General features: G+C 43.4%; 1 protein-coding gene across 5 annotated transcripts in view; it reads right to left on the reverse strand.

Annotated features, from left to right (window-relative positions):
- Positions 1-23723, reverse strand: part of CNKSR2 (connector enhancer of kinase suppressor of Ras 2) — a 240825-nt gene extending 217102 nt beyond the window's left edge. For all 5 annotated transcript variants that reach the window (XM_038757077.1, XM_038757075.1, XM_038757076.1 and 2 more), the window contains exon 1: positions 23320-23723. In XM_038757077.1, the coding sequence (XP_038613005.1) occupies positions 23320-23383 (64 nt within the window). In that variant the 5' untranslated portion in view covers positions 23384-23723. The remainder of the gene's footprint in view (positions 1-23319) is intronic.
- Positions 23724-24133: the final 410 nt, after the last annotated feature.

A 24133-nucleotide genomic window follows, 5' to 3' on the forward strand; every position in this document is an offset into this window, starting at 1 on the left:
AGCACTGTACTAAGCGCTTGGGACCACTTCTACAACCCTCCTTCCTCCCACAGATGTAAAACATTCCAGGAGAAGAACAGTGAGCCATATTGAACATGGATTTAAGAGATTCTGATCAGGCTTATTTCAGATTGCAGAGAACCCAAGAACCCTTGAGCTATCGATACCGGTTTCTTTCATCGACCATTTGTCTCCCGCTTCCGTGAAGTGAGGCAGTTTTCAGTCGTTCTTTATCACAAAAAGAAATGTGAACCATGGTACGCAAAGTCAACAAAACGGGGTTTGGTACCCCGTTTGAGGTTTGACTTTGGTAACCAAAGTTAACAAAACCTAGTGAATTGCAATAAATACAGAGAACAATCCAAGCCAGAAAAATATGTCACCTAAGCTCTTCCTGGAACAAAAGGCTTAGGTGAGATGGCCTGCTGGAAAGAGCGTTGAGCTCAGAAAGACTGGTGGAGTCCTACTTGAGTTGAGGGAATTCTGATCTGATTATCTTATATGCCTGGCTTGCTGTTTACCCTTGGGCAAGCCACTGATCTTTTCAACAATCAGTTTCTTCTTCTGTAAAATGGAGTTAAGGTAAATCCCCTCCCTCTAAGAGATAATGACGCAGATACCGTTCACGATCCGATTATTTTGTATAGATTGCAGACAGTTATTACAGTTCTTGGAAATATTCAGTGCTTAATAAATTCCTCAATAAATAAAATACCAGTTTCTGGGGAGACTGTATTTGGCCATGCGAACCTCCAAAACACAATTTTCTGGGCTTTTTCTACTTAAGATAAAAGAGCGGGAAATCCTCTTAATGCTAGGTTTCCAAGAGTGACAGACCTGAGAAAAGCTCTAACAACCAATCAGCTGCTTTCTGACAGCAAATCCACTCCCTGAGAGCCAGCTGATGTGCAAGAGCTGATGATTTTCTGCTTATAGCTTACTCTCCTGCTTTGATCCTGCTTTGATCTGTCTCTCTCTCTCTGACGCTACTTCCTATGTAATTCCAGCAATACAGTGCCAAGACAGTTATTAATGCTATTATTCCTTCCATTCTATTTACTGAGCACTTACTGTGTGCAGAGCACAGTTCTAAGAGCTTGGAAGAGTTCAATACAACAATAAACAGATACATTCCCTGCCCAGAACGAGCTTGCATTTGTTAAATGCTTATTATGTGTCAAGAACTGATCTAAGCAAAGGAGTAGCGCTGTGTACTTATCTGCTGTGTGACCCTGGGTAAGTCACTTAACTTCTCTATGGTTCAGTTACCTCATCAGTAAAATGGGGATTCGGACTGTGAACTCCTTGTGGGACAGGGACTGTGTTCAACCTGGCAACTTTATATCAATCCCAGTGCTTAGTATATTCCCTGGCACATAATAAGCACTTGTTAAATACCATTAAAAAACTTCCCTGATTATTTTTCAACACCTTGAGTCATACGATTCCATCAGCCAACTCGAGCCCTTATGAATTTGTTTCCATCAATCAGTCGTATTTATTGAGTGCTTACTGTGTGTGCAGGGCACTGTACTGAGCTCTTGGGAGAGTACAACACAACAATATAACAGACACATTCCTTGACCACACCCATCCTCAGCACTAGATGCGTATATGTATGTATCTGTACATATGTATACATGTGTATACATATACTCTCACTCTGTTTTTATTTTAACCACCCCAGTTATACATATTTTTAGGCTTGTCTCCTCCATTACCCATTAAAGTGCAAGCTCCTTGTGGCCAGGCAACTCATATCAATCGCTCTTCGGGGATTTCCCAGGCACCTAGTTTGGTGTGTGCCATGAACTAGGCGATCAATACATACGACTACTTATTACCTAGGAGTTTACCAGGTGCAGTGCAACTCAATAATTACTAATGCCCAGAGTTCGCTTCTTGGTCTTGTAGTCTATTGGGCCAACAATTGGCAAGACGCAGTAAATGAGATTTATTATGGCTGCGTTAGAGCACAAAGAGATTGGAAAACCAAAAGGGGAGCGGAGGAGGAAATGAATTTTTCAGCCGGGAACAGCGGGAGCAGGTCTTTACGATGGTGAGACGGGTAAAGAAGGGATAACTGGGAATTTCATTTCTGGAGTCAAGCCTGGACAGACATTTCATCACTTAACCAGGAGAAAAGATATTGGAGAATGTGCGATACAAAGGCATTTTGTGATATGATGTACGTTTCAGAAGTGATGTTTACTACATTTGTCCCAGTTTATATGGTGTAAGCTCGTCGTGGGCAGGGAACATGTCTGCTAATTCTGTCGTATTGTACTCTCTCAAACTTTTAGTACAGTGCTCTGCACATAATTAGTGCACGATAGATTGAATGATTCAGACCACATCAGCATAGCTTGGAATTGTTGCATGTAAGAGGGGAATCATAAATAAACAAATTGCACTTGTGTTTCCACCTTTTATCCCCCCTCCCTTATCCTCAAAGCACTTATGTACACATCTGCAATTTATTTATTTAGATTAATGTCTGTTTCCCCTTCTGGACTATAAGCTCCTTGTAGACAGGGAACACATCTATCAACTCTGTTTCATCGTACTCTCCAAAGAAGCTCTGCACACAGTGAGTGCTCAATAAATGTGATCGAAGAGTTGATTGATTATTCTTTCTTATCAATTTTTTTCTGAAGAAATGTAGCTCTCTTTAAGAAAAGGCAGGAAGGAAAGTCCTAAACTTGGCTTAGATATGGCCTATCCACAGGCAATTAATAAAGAGACTTGAGAAATGGAGACGAGAATCCCGCGATTAACCTTGGATCCAGCAGCCTGAGTCTACTAAATAAGCCAAGTACCAAGTACTTTCTACAGAATAAAGCCTCTTTTTTCTCAATTTCATTTAATAACTGGCCATATCGCTGTATTTTTGTGCACAGTTTCCTCTAAGGAAAGCAGTAGCAGAGGTCAATAAGTGAAGCCTACTGAAAAGAACTGTTCCTTCAGTGAAAAATGCCAAAACACTGAAATGCTCCAAAAGGAAAACAGTGTTCCAGGGGACAATTCCAAAAATTAATTTGAGGCCAACAGCTTAAGGTTTGTGTGTCCATGTTTGCCTCCATCCCGACATGCTCATTCATTCAATCGTATTTATTGAGCGCTTACTGTGTGCAGAGCACTGTACTAAGTGCTTGGCAGCAACATAGAGTTAAAATGAACAGTGTAATAATAATAATAATGATGATGGCATTTATTTATTAGGCACTTACTATGTGCAAAGCACTGTTCTAAGCACTGGAGAGGCTACAGAGTGATCGGGTTGTCCCTTAGAGGGCTCACAGTCAATCCCCATTTTACAGATGAGGTAACTGAGGCACAAAGAAGTTAAGTGACTTGCCCAAAGTCACACAGCTGACAATTGGCGGAGCCGGGATTTGAACCCATGACCACTGACTCCAAAGCCCATGCTCTTTCCACTGAGCCACGCTGCTTCACAGTGTAGACAGGGAGCATGTCGACCAACCCTGTTGTATTCTCCCAGGTGCTTAGTACAGAGCTCTTTTTTTCAACAGTAATTTCAAGTGCTTAATATGTGTCAAACACTGTCCTAAGCACTGGTGTAGATACAAGTTAATCACTTTGGATATAGTCCTTGGCCCACATGGGGCTCACATTCTAAGAAGGAGGGAGAACAAGTTTGAAATCTTCATTTTACAGGTGAGGGAACAGAAGCATAGAGAAGCGAAGTGACTTGCCCAGGGTCACACAGCAGGAAAGTGACAGCGTGGGGATTAGAACCCAGGTCCTCTGACTCCCAGTCTTGGTCTCTTTCCAATAAGCCATGCAGCTTCCCTGCTCTGCACCAAGTAAGTGCTCTATCATAGCTCACTGATTGATTTACTAGTAATTCACTAGTGAATATCTCCCTTTCAGGCCTTCTGGCCTATGTGATAGAGGCCACTGGTACAGTGCTCTGCACACAGGAAGCGTTCAATAAATATGATTGAATGAATAATTGACTGTTTTTGCTGGGAGATGAAGGTAAAACTTTCTCACATGCCGAGTGGAATAAATGTGCATGAGAAATTGTTCCTTTCATTAGAGACTTGATAGCCTCTAATTAGAAGCAGCGTGGCTTAGTGGAAAGAGGCCGGGCTTGGGAGTCATAGGACGTGGGTTCTAATCCCGGCTCCGTCATTCGTCTGCTGTGTGACCTTGGGCAAGGTACTTAACTTTTCTCTGCCTCAGTTACCTCATCTGTAAAATGGGGATGAAGATTGTGAGCCCCACGTGGGACAACCTGATGACCCACCCAAGGGCTTAGAACAGTGCTTGGTACATAGTAAGCGCTTAACAAATACCATTATGATTATTAGTCTGACTTTATCCATCAGGCAATGATATTTCTGAAACACTTACTGTGTACAAGGGCTCCGAGCTAATAGCTAAAGTTCAGCCAAAGTCACCCTGTGAGTCAGAAGGACCTGGGTTCTAATGTCGGCTCCTCCAATCATCTGCTGTGTGATCTCGGGCAAGTCACGTCACATCTCTGTGCCTCAGTTCCCTCATCTGTTAAATGGAGAGTCAATACCTGCTTTCTGTGAGCCCCATGTGAGACAGTTATTGTCTCTAAATATCCCACTGTGACTCTAAGCCGTCTCCAGCTCTTGTTCATCTAGCAGAGTTCATGATGGACAATTCTTATTTTCCTTCCCCCTCATTGCTGTTTTTTGTGTTGATTTTGAATGAATTGCTTTCACTTTTTCACAAGAAAAGAAAGACTCCCCTAACCCAGGCACTCTCTGAGTATCATACTCACTGTTATTTTATTGAATGAATGCATCAATCAATTAATTGTATTTATGGGGTGCTTATTGTGTGCAGAGGACTGTACTAAGCGCTTGAGAGAGTACAATGAAACAGTTGGAAGGCACAGTCCCTGCCCACAATGGGCTTACAGCTTAGAGGGTTGGCTTCTCAGAAAAAAATGAAACATGACCACAAACTACCCACTTCTCCCTGCCAGTCGTCTCGCAGCACGAGAGGGTGAGAATGGCTCAGGGCACACCATCACCACTGCTGCATGAATAATTCAAGTTAAGAGACTGCTGGTGGCAAAAGGAGCAGTGTGGCCTAATAGAAAGAGCACAGGCCTGGGAGTTAGTCACAGGGCCTGGGTTCTAATCCCAGTGCTTCCAATTTCCTGCTCTGTAAACTTCAGCGAGTCACTTAACTTCTCTGTACCTCAGTTTCCTCACCTGTAAAATGGGGAGTCAATGTCTGGTCTCCTTCCTATTTAGATTGGGAGCCCCACGTGGGACAGGAACTGTGTCTGACTTAGAAAAGTGCTTGACTCATAGTAAGCGCTTAATATTAGGATGATGATGATGATAATAATAATGATGGTATTCGTTAAGTGCTTACTCATTCATTCAATCGTATTTATGGAGCACTTACTGTGTGCAGAGCACTGTACTAAGCGCTTGGGAAGTACAAGTTAGCAACATATAGAGACAGTCCCTACCCAACAGTGGGCTCACAGTCTAAAGTATTGCTTACTTAGTGCGAAGCACTGTTCTAAGCGCTGAATTATGATATTCCTTCCCCTCGTAACCACTGAGCTCTGAGCAATGGACATCCAAATGGCAAGGGGAACAAAAAATACTTCCACGGAGAAGGCAAGCAAATGTGTAGATAAATAGGATTATCCATAGATACAAGTTCACTGTCAGCATTGTCAGTTAAGGACAGCTCTATGAACAGTCTGAGAGATGTACATCAATTTCTCAGCTTGCTAGACTGCCTCTTAAGCCAAAGATGTTTTTTATATTTGTACAGACACAACAATAAACCTCAAACTGGTGCAGGTCTCCTGGGTTACCTGCCATTATGTCCACAGACGCAGCAGGCTGAGTGGATAGAGCCAGGGCCTGGGAGTAATAAGGTCATGGGCTCTAATCCCAGCTCTACCGAAAAGAACTGCCCCTTTAGTGAAAAATGCCAAAACACTGAAATGCACCAAAAGAAAAACAATATTCCAGGGGACAATTCCAAAAATTCATTAAAGGCCAACAGTTTGAGGCTTGTGTGTCCATGTTTGCTTCCATCCCGACACGCTCATTCATTCAATCGTATTTACTGAGCGCTTACTGTGTGCAGAGCACTGGACTAAGTGCTTGGCAGCAACATAGAGTTAAAATGAACAGTGTAGACAGGGAACATGTCGGACAACCCTGTTGTATTCTCAAGTCACTTCATTTCTCTGGGCCTCAGCTACCTCATCTGTAAAATGGGGATTTGAGACTGTAAGCTCCATTTGGGACAAGGACTGTGTCCAACCCGACTTGCTTGAATTCATCCCAGCGCTTAGTACATTATCTATTTTGATGCTACTGATGCCTGTCTACTTATTTTGTTGACTGTCTCCCCCCTTCTAGACTGTGAGCCTGTTGTTCGGTAGGGTTTGTCTATATCTGTTGCCGAATTGTACTTTCCAAGAGCTTAGTACAGTGCTCTGCACACAGTAAGCGCTCAATAAATATGCCTGAATGAATTAATGAAGGGCACATGGTAAGCGCTTAACAAATACCATTATTATTATTTTTATCATTTCGGTTACTCGAGGCAAAATTTTAAAGGAAATTATGACATAGTAATATCTTCTCTCTGTTTTATTTCCTCACTCTCCATGTCCCAGAACTTAGTTCTACCCTCATACACACATCAAAGTGATCCTCTTCCCTCAGGATCATTCTTTGAAAATGCTTTTAGATGACACACGAACCATAAATATTTTTCTACTTTGCATCCTAAGAACACTAAAAATCTGTTCACACAAAAGCAAAGGGAAAAGTATTCTGGAATACAAGTCGAGAGAACCTTTAGAATAGGAATATCACAGTCCCAAATAGCAAAGTCTGTTCCTCCTGAGACAGAAGACTCTATCGACCAATATAGCGAAATTTAGGGAAGTCTTCATTCATTCTGAAACAGAAATTAGATTTTAAATTCACCTAAACAGGAAGGATGTTATGAATGGTATTCATGGAAGAGCACTTTATGCGTAAATTTATATATCTAAGTGCTCTTCCATGAATACCATTCATAACATCCTTCCTGTTTAGGTGAATTTAAAATCTAGGTGAATTTATGCATAATGTTGATTTACAAACACCACTTTTTCATTTATTGCCTTTTCCCATAATTTTACAACTTCTTGTTGAATCTATATTTTCCTTCTTCTCCCTCTGTATATATACAATTTAAGTCTGCTTGATTCTCTGCTCAGTTCATAAGCCCTTAGAAAGCAAAGACCTTATCGTATCTTGTTACACTGTACTCTCCCAAGCCTTCAGGTCAGTGCTTTGCTCATAATAGGAGCTCAAAAAATGCCACTGAATGAAGCTTGTTGTGGGCAGGGAATGTATCTACCAACTCTGTTGTACTCTCCCAAGCGCTTAGTACAGTGTTCTGTGCACAGCAAGTACTCAATAAATATCACTGATCGATTGATTGAATGAATGAATGAATGGAAGTCATATCATTAGATCATACTTATGTACAGGGAATCTCTCAGCAGCTGGAAAAAAAATGAAGCAGCAAAACATGCTAATAAGTCAAGTGGCAAAAAATGAAGGAAAGAAGTATGCACGGTACCATTAAAAAATTTAATCTTCATTTCAATGCGCTGTGCAAATGCACACTCAATGCCTTGGTATTTTCCGGAGTAGACTGGTTTGCTGTTCCATAGCAGGATACACATTCACATTTCGCAGAGTCCACAGAACACCTTCCAGATCAGTGAACACCAAACACAAAACATCTTAAATGAAAATGGCACCACAATAAACCGCAAATCAGTGCGGGTCTCCTGGGTAATCTGCCATTATGTCCACAGGGATTTCAGTTTCTTGAGACAAATTTTTTAAGGAAATTATGACATAATACTACTTTCATATTGAAACTCTGTAGGGCTAATGGTATCCAGCTACTTTGAATCTGTGGTCTTAATGTCACTGATGATCCTACAGTTGAGCATTTGGAAAAGGTAATTATAATCAATCAAGGATATTTGTTGAGCGCTATGTGCAGACCGCTGTACTAAACTTTCATTCATTCATCGTATTTATTGAGCGCTTACTGTGTGCAGAGCACTGTATTAAGCACTTGAGAAGTACAAGTTGGCAACATGTAGAGACGGTCCCTACCCAACAGTGGGCTCACAGTCAAGAAGACTGGGAAAAGTACAGTACAGAAGAGGTGGTAGACACGTTCTCTGCCCGCAATGAGTTCACTGTTATTCTCAGGCAATAGAGTTATTTCCTAGGCAATTTTGTTCCAGCAGATCAATCAATCAATCAATCGTATTTATGGAGCACTTACTGTGTGCAGAGCACTGTACTAAGCGCTTGGGAAGTACAAGTTGGCAACACATAGAGACGGTCCCTACCCAACAGTGGGCTCACAGTCTAGAAGGGGGAGACAGAGAACAAAACCAAACATATTAACAAAATAAAATGAATAGATATGTACAAGTAAAATAAATAAATGAGTGATAAATATGTACAAACATATACACAGATCAGAGGCAGAGGTTTTGAGGGTGGGATTTCTTCAGGAGGGAGCAACCATTTACTAAAGGCAAAGGTGGAAAAAACAACCAAGGAACCCAGCCCTCACATTTTGCTCCTCTAATGCTAATCTCACTGTACCTCAATCTCGGCTATCTCACCTCTGTCCTCCCATCCAGGTGATGCCTCTGGCCCGGAATGCCCTCCCTCCTCAAATCTGACAGACGATTACTCTCCCCCAACTTCAAAGCTTTATAAAAGGCACCCCTCCTCTTAGAGGCCTTTCCTGAGTAAGCCCTCATTTCCTCGTCACCCCATCCCTTCTGCGTCACCCTGACCTTCTTCTTCCTTTCTTCTTTCCTTCTCCCAGCCCCACAGCACTTACGTCTATATCCGTCGTTTATTTATTTCTATTAATGTTCATCTCTCCCCCCAAACTGTAAGCTGGTTGTGGGCAGGGAATATGTCTGTTATATTGTACTCTCCCAAGCGCTTAGTACAGTGCTCTGCACCCAGTAAGTGCTCAATAAACATGACTGACTGAACGAATGAAAAATGATTTGCATGCAGATGGAAGGGATCATGACACCCTTAATACTCATCCTAATGTGTAGGCATGGACTAGTGCGAAGAGCACCAGTGCCTGGGAATCACAGGACCTGGGTTCTAATCCTGGCTCTGCCACAGGTTTGCTGTGTGACCTTGGGTAAGTCACTTCACTTCTCTGGGCCTCAGTTACCTCATCTGGGGATTCAGACCATGAGTCCCATGTGAGACAGGGATTGCATCCTACCCAACTACCTTTTATCTATTCCAGCTTTTGGTGCATAGTAAGCGCTTATTAAATACCACAATCAAACAATGAATGGTATTTATTGAGCACTTACCATGCAGGGCACCGTACTCAAGGCTTGGGAGAGTACAACACAATTGAATTAGCAGATATGTTTCCTGTCCATAAAGACCTTACAGTTTCCCATCTAAATCTTTCACTTTCCCCACTAGAAACTCACTATTCCTAGAGCCAGACTTCAAAGGTACTGGCACACAGCCTTTTTGAAAAATGGCCAATCCATCAGCCAACTGGAAAACGTCCGGGTGGCGAGAGGACAGGAATAATCTTTTGACAATCAGTCTTCCTTGCCCTACCGTGAATAGCAACATTAGTGAGTAAACTTGTCTCTAGACTATAAGCTCAATGTGGGCAGGGAACGTTTCTGTTTATTGTTATATTGTACTCCCCAAGCACTTAGTACAGTGCTCTGAACACAATAAGCGCTCAATAAATATGACTGACTGAATGAGTAAATGGGTAAAAGGCACCCTCCGGGCCCTTTGCCTGTTCCAGACCAATGAATCAATCAATGGAATTTATTGATCTCCTGTACATATAGAGCACTATGCTCTAGGCATGGGAGAGTACAATACAACAAATGATCCCTGCCCACAGTGAGCTTACAGTCAGTCACTTAAGAGTAGTATAGCCTAATGGAAAGACCACAGGTCTGAGAGTTAGAGCTCTAATCCTGGTTCTACCACTTGTCCACTGTGTGACCTTGGATAAGTCACTTAACTTCTCGGCCCCTCAGTTACCTCATTCATTCAATTGTATTTATTGAGCACTTACTGTGTGCAAAGCACTGTACTAAGCGCTTGGGAAGTACAAGTTGGTAATATATAGAGACAGTCCCTACCCAACAATGCGCTCACAGTCTAGAAATAGTGCCTGACACGTCATAAGTGCTTAATAAATACCACAATTACCATTGTTATTGCAGCCTAGAGGTAAGATTAAGATGTAAAACTAAAGAGTATTCACAGAGATCCCTGGCTCCCTTTAAAGACCGCTAATTTGGGGGTCCACCGATTAATGAGAAACAGAAGAAAGAGTATTTTAATGTGGTACAGAGGACTAATGTAAGAGCAAGCCCAGCGAGTTTGAAGTACCAAGGAGTTCAAAAGCTTAGATGGTCAAAGTGCTAGAGCACAAATGGTTTATTTTCAAATGAAAAATATGCATGAAAATTAAAACCTCATAAATAGATTTTAAATAAGTTCTTCATTTTTCCGGCGGAGGTTTATAATCACACACACACAAAAGTGCTATGACAAAGTGTTCTACCTGAAACAAACATCTGCAGAGTAATCTGTGGGAGAGGCAGAAGAAGCAGGGTGGCCTAGTGGATAGAACACAGACGTGGGAGCCAGAAGATCTTGGGTTCTAATCCCTGCTCCGCCATCTGTCTGCTGTGTCACCTTCGGCAAATCACTTCACTTCTCTGGGCCTCAGTTCCCTCATCGGCAAAATGAGGATTCACTCCCTGTTGATTCATTCGTTCATTCAATCGTATTTATTCTCCCTCCTACATAGATTGTAATCCCATGTGGGATCTGGTTAGTTTGACCAGTGCTTAGTACACTGCTTGACATGCAGCAAACACTTAACTAATACCATTATTATTATTATTATCATTATTATCTGAAAACTGGAGCTCCTCAGTCCGGCAGCACAACCAGTAATGCTCAAACAGTGGTCCCCGGGGCCCCAGACAGCAGGCGAGAAGTCACCCAGCCTGAAACGATCTGCTTCGGTAACGAAAACGAGTCCAGCGCTCGATGTAATCGACACCACCTGGAAGCCAGACTCCAAATGCAGCAGATGCTTCAAGATGCAACTTCTGCTCCGATTGGAGGATTGGTTTCCCTAGCAACCAAACTTAGGAAAACTTCAGAAGAGTTACTTTCCCTGCTCGCGTTTTTCTACTTTATGAGGCCTTGTGGGGTGCCGGTGGGTATTTTTTGTGGGGTTGTTGTTTGTTTGTTTTAATGGTATTTAGTAAGTGCCTCATGTGTGCGAAGCACTGTAGTAAGCGCTGGGGAAGGTAGAAGCTAATCAGATTGGACAGAGTCCATGTCCCATGTAGGGCTTACAGTCCTAATCCCCATTTTTCAGATGAAGGAACTGAGGTACAAAGAAGTAAAAAGTCTTGCCCAAGGTCACGCTGCAGACAAGTAGGGAACTAGGGATTAGAATCGAGTTTCTCTGATTCCCAAACCCATGCTCTTTCTACTAAACCACGTTTCTTCTCAAGAGTTTGCCTCCAGCTGAAATGCCCCGGCTTTGGTGACTCTCAGACTCCAACCAATCAACAGTATTGACTCAATACCTTTATGGTGTTCAGAGCACTGCCCTAAACGTTCAGAGTTCAACAGAGCTAGTAGACTGCCCTCAAAGAGTTTGCAATCTAGCAGAGGAGAGAGCCACTAAAATGATTTGAGGATGAAGAAAAAGATGTACCCATATAAATCAATTAATATCTAGTATTGGTAAGCATCTACTGTGCACAGAGCACTATACTAAGCAATTGAGGTAGTATAATAAAGTTGAAAGACACATACAATCAGTCAATCGTATTTATTGAGTGCTTACTGTGTGCAGAAACCCATACTGAGAGCTTGGGAGACTATACTATAACAGACACATTCCCTGTCTTCAACAAGCTCAGAGTCTAGAGGGGGACAGACATTAATATAAATAAATAAATGACAGATATAAACATAAGTGCTGTGGGGCTGGAGAGGGGATGAATAGAAGAAGGAAGTCAGGGCAAAGCAGAAGGGAGTGGGAGACCAGGAAAAGAGGGCCTAGTCAGGGAAGGCCTCTTGGAGGAGTTGTTCCTTCAATAAGGCTTTGAAGTGGGGGGAAAGTCATTGTTTGTGAGATATTCATTCATTCAATTGCATTTATTGAGCGCTTACTGTGTGCAGAGCACTGTACCAAGTGCTTGGGAAGTACAAGTCGGCAACATATAGAGATGGTCCCTATCCAACAACGGGCTCACAGTCTAGAAGGGGGAGACAGACAACAAAACAAAACATTCACTCATTCAATCATATTTATTCAGTGCTTACTGTGTGCAGAGCACCGTACTAAGCGTTTGGGAAGTATGAGGAGGGAGGGCTTTCTAGTTAGTTAATCATATTTATGGAGTGCTTACTGTATGCAGAGCACTGTACTAAGTGTTGGGAGAGTATAACAGACACATTTGAGTCCAGAGTCAGGACATAGGCGAGGGGTTGGTGGTGAGAAAGACCTGCCCTTAAGGAATTAGCAGTCTAGTGAGGCAGACAGACACTAAAATAAATTACAGAAGGGAGGTAGGAGACAGTGATAGATATATCGAATGGTCAATCAATAAATAGTATTGTCAAAGCACCTACTGCATGCGGAACACAATACTAAGTGTTTGGGAGAATACAAAATGTGTAGGAAACACAGTTGAATGAAAAGTCAAGTACCCTGTAGCCTCACTTCCTTACACAATCTTGGCTTCCTCCTCCACAGCCAAGAGAACATCCCCTCTACTAGTATCTCTCTCCTGCTCCTCTAGATTGTCAGCTCTTTGTGGGCAGAAAATGTGTCTGTTTATTATTCTATCGTACTCTCGCAAGTGCTTAGTACAGTGCTCTGCACACAGTAAGCACTCAATAAATCTGATTGAAGGCATGACTGAATGAATGAAGTTGTGGTGAGATGGGAATTGACCTAAGAAGGCTCGATGGAGGAGAAGGGATTTCAGGAGGACTTTATTTGATAAATTCTGAAATGTAAAAGCATCTCAGACTGGACCATTAATTATTGAGGCCCAGAAAAAGTGTCCCAGAAAACAAGAAAACAAATAGCTAAAGCTGAACCCTGCAGAGTGAAATGGTAGGCAAAATAGGTCAAATGAGAGAAAAGTTTAGCTTAATAAATACGTTTACCACAAGGAGAACCAGGAAGCCCCCAAACAGCAAAGGGTCAAAATGAGGTGGGTCGCTGGTGGATAACGTACCAAATGACATCAAAGCTAATGTAAAAGATGCTTCAAATATAGCAAAAGGAGAAACCCATTAAGAAAGCAATAGCCCTGTTGGCAATTATGGCAAAATGGTGCACTCAGAAACATCTAAGAATTTTAATGAATTCTTCAGTTCAGCCATATTCCTGAGGAAGTTGTTAAGAGAGTTTCTAAAGGACAACCTACAACAGATAGGTCAGAAGAACCACGGGAAGGGGTGTGAACTAATCTCCAAAGTGGTGGCATCCATCATAGAGCTCTGAAGGAACCGAAGAAGTGAACGTCACTGGGTATGAAGAGGGAGGGCGTACCAGAGGCAGGACTTGAGCGAGAGGTCGGCGGCGAGATAGACGAAATCGAGATCAATCAATCAATCAATCAATCGTATTTATTGAGTGCTTACTGTGTGCAGAGCACTGTACTAAGCGCTTGGGAAGTACAAGTTGGCAACATATAGAGACAGTCCCTACCCAACAGTGGGCTCACAGTCTAAAAGGGGGAGACAGAGAACAAAACCAAACATCCTAACAAAATAAAATAAATAGAATAGATATGTACAAGTAAAATAAATAGAGTAATAAATATGTACAAAAGATTGGCAGTAGAGGATCGAAGTGTGCGGGCTGGGTTGTAATAGAAGAGCAGCGTATTTATTGAGTGATTACTGTGTGCAGAGCACTGTACTAAGCTCTTGGGAGAGTACGATACAACAATAAACAGGCACATTTCCTGCTCACAATGCGCTTACAAGATAAGCGAAGAGGACTTGAAAATTAGGAACACATCTTATTCCATTGTACCCTTCTAAGCAGTTAGCAGAGCTCTTGGCATATAGTATCGACAACAATGGTATTTATTGAGTGCTTCCTATGTGCAGAGCACCCTACTAAGCGCTTGAGAGACAGAGTTGGCAGATATAGTCCCTGCCTACGATGAGCTTACAGTCTAGAGCACACTGATTAATACCTAGCTAGTCCAGTCCTCCCTAAACCTGATTTTTGAGGGAAAACTAGAGGGGTTGGGGCCTGAATAATTCCAACTGCCTGTATGCACTGATCAAATTCAGTGAATGAATTGCTCAGCTCTCCCCGTCACTGCCTGCATAGAAGCAATAATAATAATAATGATGGCATTTATTAAGCGCTAACTATGTGCCAAACACTGTTCTAAACACTGGGGAGGTTAAAAAGTGATCAGGTTGTCCCGCGTGGGGCTCATAGTCTTCATCCCCTTTTTACAGATGAAGTAACTGAGGCACAGAGAAGTTAAGTGACTTGCCCAAAGTCACACAGCTGACAAGTGGCGGAGCTGGGATTTGAACCCACAACCTCTGACTCCAAAGCCTATGCTCTTTCCACTGAGCCATGCTGCTTCAATACAATACAGAACTTCCCAATGCATATTTACAGCAAGCAAATTTAAGAATTTATGAGAGCATCCAGCCCAAGGAATGCCTTGTCAGTTCGTTTCCAAATCTGGCTGTTGGCACCAAGCATTAACTTTAAAATAAAATGCTCAACAGCACTACCGGTATGTAATACCATAAAACATTAATTTTTTTTTACAAGATTGTAACAATAACAATGGTAATTTTGGTTTTTTTTATGTACTTACTATGCACCAAACACGGTACTAAGCACTGGGATAGCAATAAGATAACTAGGTAGAATCCAGTCCCTGTCCCACATGGGGCAGAATGTGTCTTTTTATTGTTATATTGTACTCTCCCAAGCACTTAGTACAGTGCTCTGCACACAGTAAGCACTCCATAAATACAAATGATTGATTCTACCTCTACCGTATTTTCCCCAAGCACTCAATAAATAGTACTGACTGATGTCTTCTGGGACTTGCTGTGATCTGCTTGCTACGTGACTTAAGGCAAGTCACTTCATTTCTCTGTGCCTCGGTTACCTCACCTGTAAAATGGGGATTGAGACTGTGAGCCCCACATGGGACAGGGACTGGATCCAACCCGATTTGCTTGTAAACAGAGAAGAAGTGTGGCTAGATGGAAAGAGCACACACTTGGGAGTCAGAGGTCTTGGGTTCTAATCCCCACTGTGCCACTTGCCTGAGGTGTGACCTCGGGCAAGTCACTTCACTTTTCTGTGCCTCAGTTCCCTCATCTGTAAAATGGGGATTAAGACTATGAGCTCCAAATGGGACAACCTAACTACCTTCTATCTACCCCAGGTGCTTAGAGCAGAGCTTGGCACATAGTAAGCACTTAACAAAAACCATCATTATTATTATTATCCACCCTAGTGCTTAGCACAGTGCCTGGCACATGGTAAGTGCTTAACAAATACCACAATTATTATCATTATTATCTGAAGCTACATTAAGATTCTGAAAGTACATGGCTAACAGGGCTTAGAACAGTGCTTTGCACATAGTAAGCACTTAATAAATGCCATCATTATTATTATTATTAACAATTGTCTAGTCCCTTCTAGACTGTAAGGTTCTTGTGGGTAAAGTGTCAACCAACTCTATTGCCTTTGTACTCTCCCAAACGCTTAGTACAGCGCAAACAGTGATCACTCAGTAAATACCACTGATTGATTGATTTCCTACATCTTCCTCAGGACAAACTGAAGATACAGCACTGCTTCACCTCACTGGTCAACATAGCAACAATGGAGTCTTTGTGACCAAAAAAAAAATTCACTTCATGGATTATGGGGTCACAGTTCACCAAGACCAGTGAGAGGGAAGGAAAGTTGAATCTGCCCTTTTTAATGATGATCCCTTCAAATTTCATAAGGCCTCATATCCCACCTTACCATGTCTATTTAAAGCTCTTTCTCTTTAACGTTTCCTAACATCCTGGGTGTTATAAATATGGTGACATATAAGGACCAGTCTGTGCCTCCTGTATGCTCCTGGGATTAAGGAAAATTACTGGTCAGAACTCAAAATCGACTTGGCCCTTGAGATCAGTGCTTATATATGTGTACCGTGAAGACAGGAATAAGTCCAAATGTAAAGACTGGGACCTGAAAAATTCCGTGAACCCCACGGCATGTTGTGTTATTAATATCATCTATCTTTAAAACCTCTCCTAATAGGAATGCCATTTCCAAATTCCTATTGAAAACACCGATTTCAAAGAGTTGCCCCAGGCTAAGACACAGCACTTGTCTCTTACTTATTTTGGGAGCTGTTGTTCTTTAATGAGCCATCTATGGGAACTGAGGACTCTGTAATGGATTGCGTTTTCATAAAGTAAACAGTGGGAACTACACAGAGATATTCCAAGAACATCAACCGTCAGCATACGGAGTAGAGATTCAGGTTAGTTAACAAAAATGCATTGATATTTTTGACCGGAGAAAAGGCTGAACTTTATGGCTATGGCCTTAGGGTAAGGGTCTTCATTCCCATCAACAAAATATCACTGTAAAGATGCTTTTAAGATGCAGAAAATAAATATTAAATTTGACACGCATCTGTTTTTGTATATAGGTTCAATCTACGTCACCCTCTCTCCAATTCCCTCTTATACCGTCCTCTTTAACCAGGCAAGCACTCTGAACCCTGTCTTGACTCAATCATTTCTTTACAAATCATTTTCTCTGCCACAACCGTGCTTGGTCTTTGGAACAGCCCTGCTCCATTCTACCACATGCCTGGATTGAGACCCTTCGAAATCTAGTCAATTAATTGAATTTATTGAGTGCTTACTATGTACAGAGCATTGTACTCAGGGCTTGGGAGAATCCAATATAACAGAGTTGATAGACATGTTCTCTGTCCACAGTGAAGAACGTTGTACTAAGGCACTTGGGAGAGCACACCAGAGTTGGTAGATATGTTCCCTGCCCACAAGAAGCTTAAGGTCTATAATGGGAGACGATCATTAATATAAATATTCCAACTCTGATTGATTTACCTGCCTAAGACCCCCACAGGATTAGCCAGAATTATGTCTTCCCCGCAAACTTCCCCCAGTTCACGTCAGTCCAAACTATGTGATAAACACGATGGTGATAGCAGATGGAAGAACACGTTCTTCCCTCTGAAAATCTTTTCCTTGAGAAAGATGTATTACACGCTGTTTTATAAAGACATAAACTTGCCATCCCATTAACATCCTCCAAGACTATGGATGTTTATGCTGAGAGAATAGTAGTCCTAATCCAATAGGTAGCCAAAAGAAAGCACTTATAGGACTAGATTTCATTTTATACCCATCCAGATTCAACAGATAATTGGAAAGAAAATCTCCATTTTAAAATGTAAGTGATATGAGTCAAATCAGCCAAATTCATTAGCATTTTAGCATATTATTTACCATCCTAAACATAATTCCTAGGAACAGAATTTCATTCAGGAGAAAAATTCCTCATTCCAAGGTTATGCAGCTGAAAATCATACTTTGAAAAGAAGTGGGTGAATTTCATCTTTGGTATGAAATCTAAATTGGAACAACAACAACAAAACAGTTGATCGTGCTCAGAGCATCAAATGTTGGAATATCAAATAGGAAAAAGCACAGATACATTATCCTTCTGCATTGACACATGGATAGCTACGTTTCTCCGTACACTTTCTGTTTTAGAGAACTTCATCCCAAGTCAGTCTTTCCAGAAAGAAAAAAAAATCTGTTTATCTCTCTTTCTCATTTAGCTTCTGAGCTTGCTCAAAAGAGCAAACCATAAATCCCCTGAGACGTTTTCCAAAATGACTTATTTTAAGGCTCATGGAATATTTCCAGCAAACACAAGGTGAGTTGGGGATTCAAATTAGCTAATTAGTGTCCGTTAATTGTCAGTTTCCTGAGTCATAAAGGTTGATATTTCTACTGAATCCAGAACCACATCCAGTGAGGTCACTAGACAAATTATTATGCCTTGGTTTGAACTAAAAGGGGAAAAGCAATGGCACAGCTTTCTGTTACCATAAGCCACCCATTTTTGATCTTCCTCTAACGCTATGTATAATAGGATATTTTTCCAGAATTCATTCACTTGTGCATAGCTTAAAATTATTTTGAATCTAAAGTAATGCCGGTTAATCTCTGTTGCCTTTTAATAAGCATAGGTCATTTCTTAAAATGTATGCATAATCAAAAGTATGTCTCCTCACCAACTGTGTGCAGAGCATTTTAATGAGCACTTGATACACTACAATAGGGTTGGCAAACAAGATCCCCGCCTTCAAGAAGATTACAGTCTAGTAGGGGAGAGAGACTTTATGATACTGGTGGCGCAATAAAAGATGTGGTGGGTGTTTAGTTTTGAATAGGCACATTTCCTTTTCAATTCAGGGAATAGAAAGTACTCAGAGAGAGATCACGAATTGTGTGGATTGTTGACCATAGTTTAACTATTTATGGCTGTGAATAACTTCAACCATATGCTGTAAGCTTTAAATTTTAAGAATGATAAACTGCCACATCGGTTGGGTGTGCCATGCTGTGAAGAACTCCCACAATGTAACAGTTGTTCAAAAGTCAGATTCGTCTTTTGGCCCTGCCTACATAAAAAGATACGCCATACTGATTGTGATTTATTTATATCGCAACTGCAGCTAGGTTTCTTTTAGTTTTTTTTAATCAGTGTTCTCAAAAACAACAATTAAAATTGAAGTACTTTCTAAAATACTAGAAGTAGCATAACCTAATGGAAAGAACATAGGGCTGGGAGTCAGGAGAGTCTGGCTTCTAATCCCGGCTCCCCCACTTACGTGCTGTGTGACCTTGGGCAAATCGTTTCACTTCTCTGTGCCTCAGTTCTCTCATCTGCAAAATGGGGATTCTCCCTCCATCTTAGAGTGTGAGCTCCATATGGGACCAAGTATTGTACCTAGCCTAGTGCTTAGTACAGTGCTCTGTACATAGTAAACACTTAAATACCACAATTATTAAAAGCACAATCATAAAGTCAGTTGGAGGAAAGAGAGGGTTGAATTGATACGTTTTAAATCGCCTAGAATGAAATATCAGCTTCAAATAGGTTCCAAATCCAAACTCTGCAATTGGCCTATTTGCCATCATCAATCGATAAATGGTATTGATTGGGCACTAACTATGTGTCAAGCACTGTACTAAGCGCTTGGGAGAGTACATTACATCAGAGTTGGTAGATACTATCTTTGCTCAAAAAGAGCTTATGATCTACAGGAGGAAACGGATATTGAAATAAATGACGGGAAATGGTAAGGTGTAAAGGTATGTTCAGAAGTACAGAAGTTATTTAACCTCTCTGGAACTCAGTTTCTTCATCTATAAAATGGGGATAAGATTCTCCCTCCCTCTGAAGATGATGTGTTCCTGTGTGAGACGGGGGAAGGGGTCTAATTGGATTCTTTTGTATTCATGTCTGCCTCTCCCTCTAGACTTTAAGCTCCTTGTGGGCAGGAAACCTATCTACCAACTCTATTATACTCTCCCAAGTGCTTAGCACAATGCAGTGCACACAGTAAGCTCTCAATAAAAATCACGTACTGAATGACTGATTCTATATCTACTCCGGTAACTAGTATAGGGCTTTGGCATATAGGAAGCACTTAAGAAATACCATAATTTGCTCCTTGAGAAAGTCAATTTCCCTAATAAGACTCCACACCGCTTGCAATTATTTGTGACAAATAACAGTAGAAAGTACTGACTACGGATGCCTCGTTTCATTTTCTCTTGAGTAGAAATTTGAAGAAGCGGATTTCCCCCACAGGTTCTACGACAACACTAAACACGTTTGACAGGCAGAACCTAACAACATTACCGATGCCTGCCTCAATTTACATGTGCCATAGTTTAAAGTGAATCAATTAGAACTAATTTATGAAAATTATGATCATTTGCAGCCTATTACACGTATCATATATTCCCGTTATACGAACCAGAGTGCGAAAAGTGGGTTTGGTTGAGGGGGGGTTGGATGGAGAGCTGGCTGACAAAAGTCTTTGATTTGGGGAGCTAAGATCAAAACCTATTATGTATGCAAAAAGGAAAGTGGGTTTTTTTGGGGGGAGGGCTTTTATTCCACACCTGCACAGGTTGCTGCCTCTTCTTCCCGGTCCCATCTGGCCTTCAGACCAAGAAGCAGAAGGTGTATCCTGTCAGTCAGTCACTCGCACTTAATGAGCACTTACCATGTGCAGAGCACTGTACTAAGTGCACAGGACAGTAGACTGTGAGCCTCATGTGGGACAGGGGCCGTGTCCAACCCAATTTGCCTGTATCCAGCCCAGCGCTTAGTACAGAGTCTGGCACATGGTAAATACTTAACCCCCTAATTATTATTATTACAACATAATAATAAACACAGTCCCTGCCCACAGTGAGCTTAGTCTCAAGGGGGAGACAGACATTAAAACAAATAAATACACGACAGATTGGGACATAAGTGCTGTGGGGTTGGAAGCCGGGAATGAATAAAGGGAGCAAGCCAGGGCAACACAGGAGGGAGTGGGAGAAGAGAAAAGGAGGGCTTGGTCGGGGAAGGCTTCTTGGAGGAGGTGGGCCTTCGATATGGCAAGGGGTTGTCATCGAGATAGATGGGATCAAGTTGCAGCGAGAAGGTTGGCTTTAGAGGAGCAAAGTGCGCAGGCTGGGTTATAGTAGGAGAACGGTAAAGTGAGGTAGAAGGGGGCAAGTGTCTTATCTCTGAGCCATAATGAAGGAATAGTGATTGCAGCCCACTGGCCCCAGTGAGAAGATTGCCCTAGCCTCGGCCTCTGCATGGGAGAGGAAGAAAAGGAGAGAGGAGTTCCCGAAAGACAATTGAAAATCAATCAATGGTATTTATTGAGCGCTTACTATGTGCAGGGACTGTACAAGGCGCTTGGGAGAGTATAACAGAATGAAGAGACACGCTCTCTGCCCATCATGAGCTAAAACAGGGTCCCCCTTCCCCAAAACCCATTTTGAGAAGGGACCGAATTGGGAAGGCAAGGAAGTGGGATGGAAAGTGGTTGGAAGTCGAGGATTCTAATCCCATCTCCGTCCCTTGACTGCTGTGTGACTTTCCATCAATCAATCAATCGTATTTATTGAGCGCTTACTGTGTGCAGAGCACTGTACTAAGCGCTTGGGAAGTACAAGTTGGCAACATATAGAGACAGTCCCTACCCAACAGTGGGCTCACAGTCTAAAAGCGGGAGACAGAGAACAAAACCAAACATACTAACAAAATAAAATAAATAGAATAGATATGTACAAGTAAGATAAATAAATAAATAAATAAATAGAGTAATAAATATGTACAAACATATTTTGGCAAGTCACTTCATTTCTCTGTGCTTCGGGTCCCCCATCTGCAAAAATGGGGATTGAGACTGTGAGCCCCACGCGGGGCGGGGACTGTGTCCAATCCCATTTTCATGTATCCACCTCAGCGTTTAGAACAGTGCCTGGCAATAATAAATGCTTAACAAATACCCCAACTATTATTATTTTTGGAGAATGAGAAAGAGCGATATTGGAACGGGGGAAGAGGTGCTATAGGATGAGGGAGGTGCAGGGGGAATATTACAGGAGGGCAGACAAGCAAGGGGGCATGGGAGGTGTTATAAAATGGGGAAGAAAAGTATGAGGATCCAGAAGGTGGGGGAAAGCCCCCTTTACGCCCCCTCCCCTGGCCCCTGCATTCCTGCACAGATCGCCTTCCACAAGTTGTCCCGATAGTTGGCTAGAGTTGGTTTCCCACTAATCAGCCCTAAACATAAGTGACCAGGGAGACTAGACGTGTGGAGAATTAGTTCCCAGGGGACAAGGGCTCCATCTGGGACATAAACCAGCAATCACCTCCTTGTCTCTCTGGCTTCTTCCAACCTCTCCTTCCCCTAAGTGTCCAAACCACCTGTCCCCTTGACCTCTCCAAGCACCATTGACCCACATGGTCTCTGACTGATCCGTATTCAGATGATGCCCCATGAACCAGGCCACTCCAGGGGAGGAGAGGAGGTGGGAAGACAGAGGTTGGGGGGAGACTGGGGAGATGGAAAGACAGCAGAGAACTGGGGAGGTGGAGAGATGGCGCAGAGACTGAGCAGGTGGAGAGAAGGGGGAGAACCTGGAGAGATGGTGTTGACCTGGGGAGATGGAGAGATAGTGCTGACCCTGGGGAGACCAGGAAAGGGTGGAAAGCCTAGGGAGATGGTGAGTCGTGGGGTGGGAGGAGATGGAGGGACAATGAAGAGACTGGAGTGATGGATGGATGGTGGAGAGACTGGAGAGATTCATTCATTCATTCAATCGCATTTATTGAGCGCTTAGTGTGTGCAGAGCACTGTACTAAGCGCTTGGGAAGTCCAAGTTGGCAACATATAGAGACGGTCCCTACCCAACAGAGTGCTCACAGTCTAGAAGGGGGAGACAGACAACAAAATCAAACGTATTAACAAAATAAAATAAGTAGAATAAAGATGTACAGATAAACAAATAGAGATGAAGGGAAGGTGGAGAGACTGGAAAGACGGTGGAGGGGTTGGGGAGATGGAGGGATGGTGCAGTGATCCGGGGATGGAGAGAGCTTGGGGAGGTGGGGGAAGGAGAGTCCCGGGGGGAGATGGGGAAGTGGAGGCACAGTGGCAAGGGGGGAAGAAAGCATCATCATCAATCGTATTTATTGAGCGCTTACTATGTGCAGAGCACTGTACTAAGCGCTTGGGAAGTACAAATTGGCAACATATAGAGACAGTCCCTACCCAACAGTGGGCTCAAAGCAGGGGGTGGGGAGAAGAACTGGACGACCCCCAGGCTCCCGTCTCCAATGCCCACCCCAAACCCAAATTTCCCCAGACTTGAGGGGCGATCATCATCATCATCATCATCAGTCGTATTTATTGAGCGCTTACTATGTGCAGAGCACTGTACTAAGCGCTTGGGAAGTACAAATTGGCAACATTGGCGATGCCCAGGTCCCCTTGCCACCTGCCTCTAAAAGAAGTGGGTGTTTTCGGGTTGGAAGGGCGGAAGATCCCCCGAAAAGCCGTACCTTTCATCCAGTCGACCACTTGACTCGGTGACCATTTACTGACGGGCTCCATGATGAGCGCCATGGGCAAAAACTGCGCGGCTCCCGGGCAGGGCTGGCAAACCAAGATCCTGCTTAGGCTCGGGCGCGCTCCCCTCGCCTTGTCGGGGGTCGAGGGGAGGACGGGGGTCGCTCTGGAGGGGCCGGGGGTCCCGGGGGGAGGGGGTCGTCTCCCTTTGCAAAAGCTGGAGCCCAGCTAAGCCAAGAGCATCCCTCTCCAAAAAAGGACCAGTCACTGCCTCCTCCTCCTCCTCCTCCTCCAGCTTCGTCCCGGGAGGTGTCAATGCACCTTCTGCAAGGAGGGAGCTGCTCCTCCGCTGCTGCTGCTGCTGCTGCTGCTGCGGTGCACCCGGGGGGGCTTCCCGGAGGAGGCTGAGCCCCCCGCCCCTGCTGCCCCTCGGCTCCCTGAGCGCGGCGACCCCCTCCCCTCCCCTCCGCTCCTCCCCACCGCCCGGCGGAAATGACGAGCTCCTCCTGCCCACCCACCCACCCCCCAAAAACCTCTCCTGACACTCGGAGGGGATGGAGGAGGGGGGAAGGGGATGGAGGAGGGGGAAAGGGGGTGGAGGAGGATGGGGGGGAGGGAGGATAGGGGAGGGGGAAGGGGGGAGGGGATGGGGAAGGAGGAGGGGATGGAGATGGGGAGGGGGAGAGGATGGAGGAGGAGACAAGGGGATGGAGGGGGAAAGGGGGAAGAGAGGGAGGGGATGGAGGGATAGGGGAGGGGACAAGGGGATGGAGGGGGCGGGGGGATGGAGGGGGCAAGGGGATGGAG

Source organism: Tachyglossus aculeatus, chromosome 15 (genome assembly GCF_015852505.1).
Source record: "Tachyglossus aculeatus isolate mTacAcu1 chromosome 15, mTacAcu1.pri, whole genome shotgun sequence".
Classification (NCBI taxonomy): Eukaryota; Metazoa; Chordata; class Mammalia; order Monotremata; family Tachyglossidae; genus Tachyglossus; species Tachyglossus aculeatus.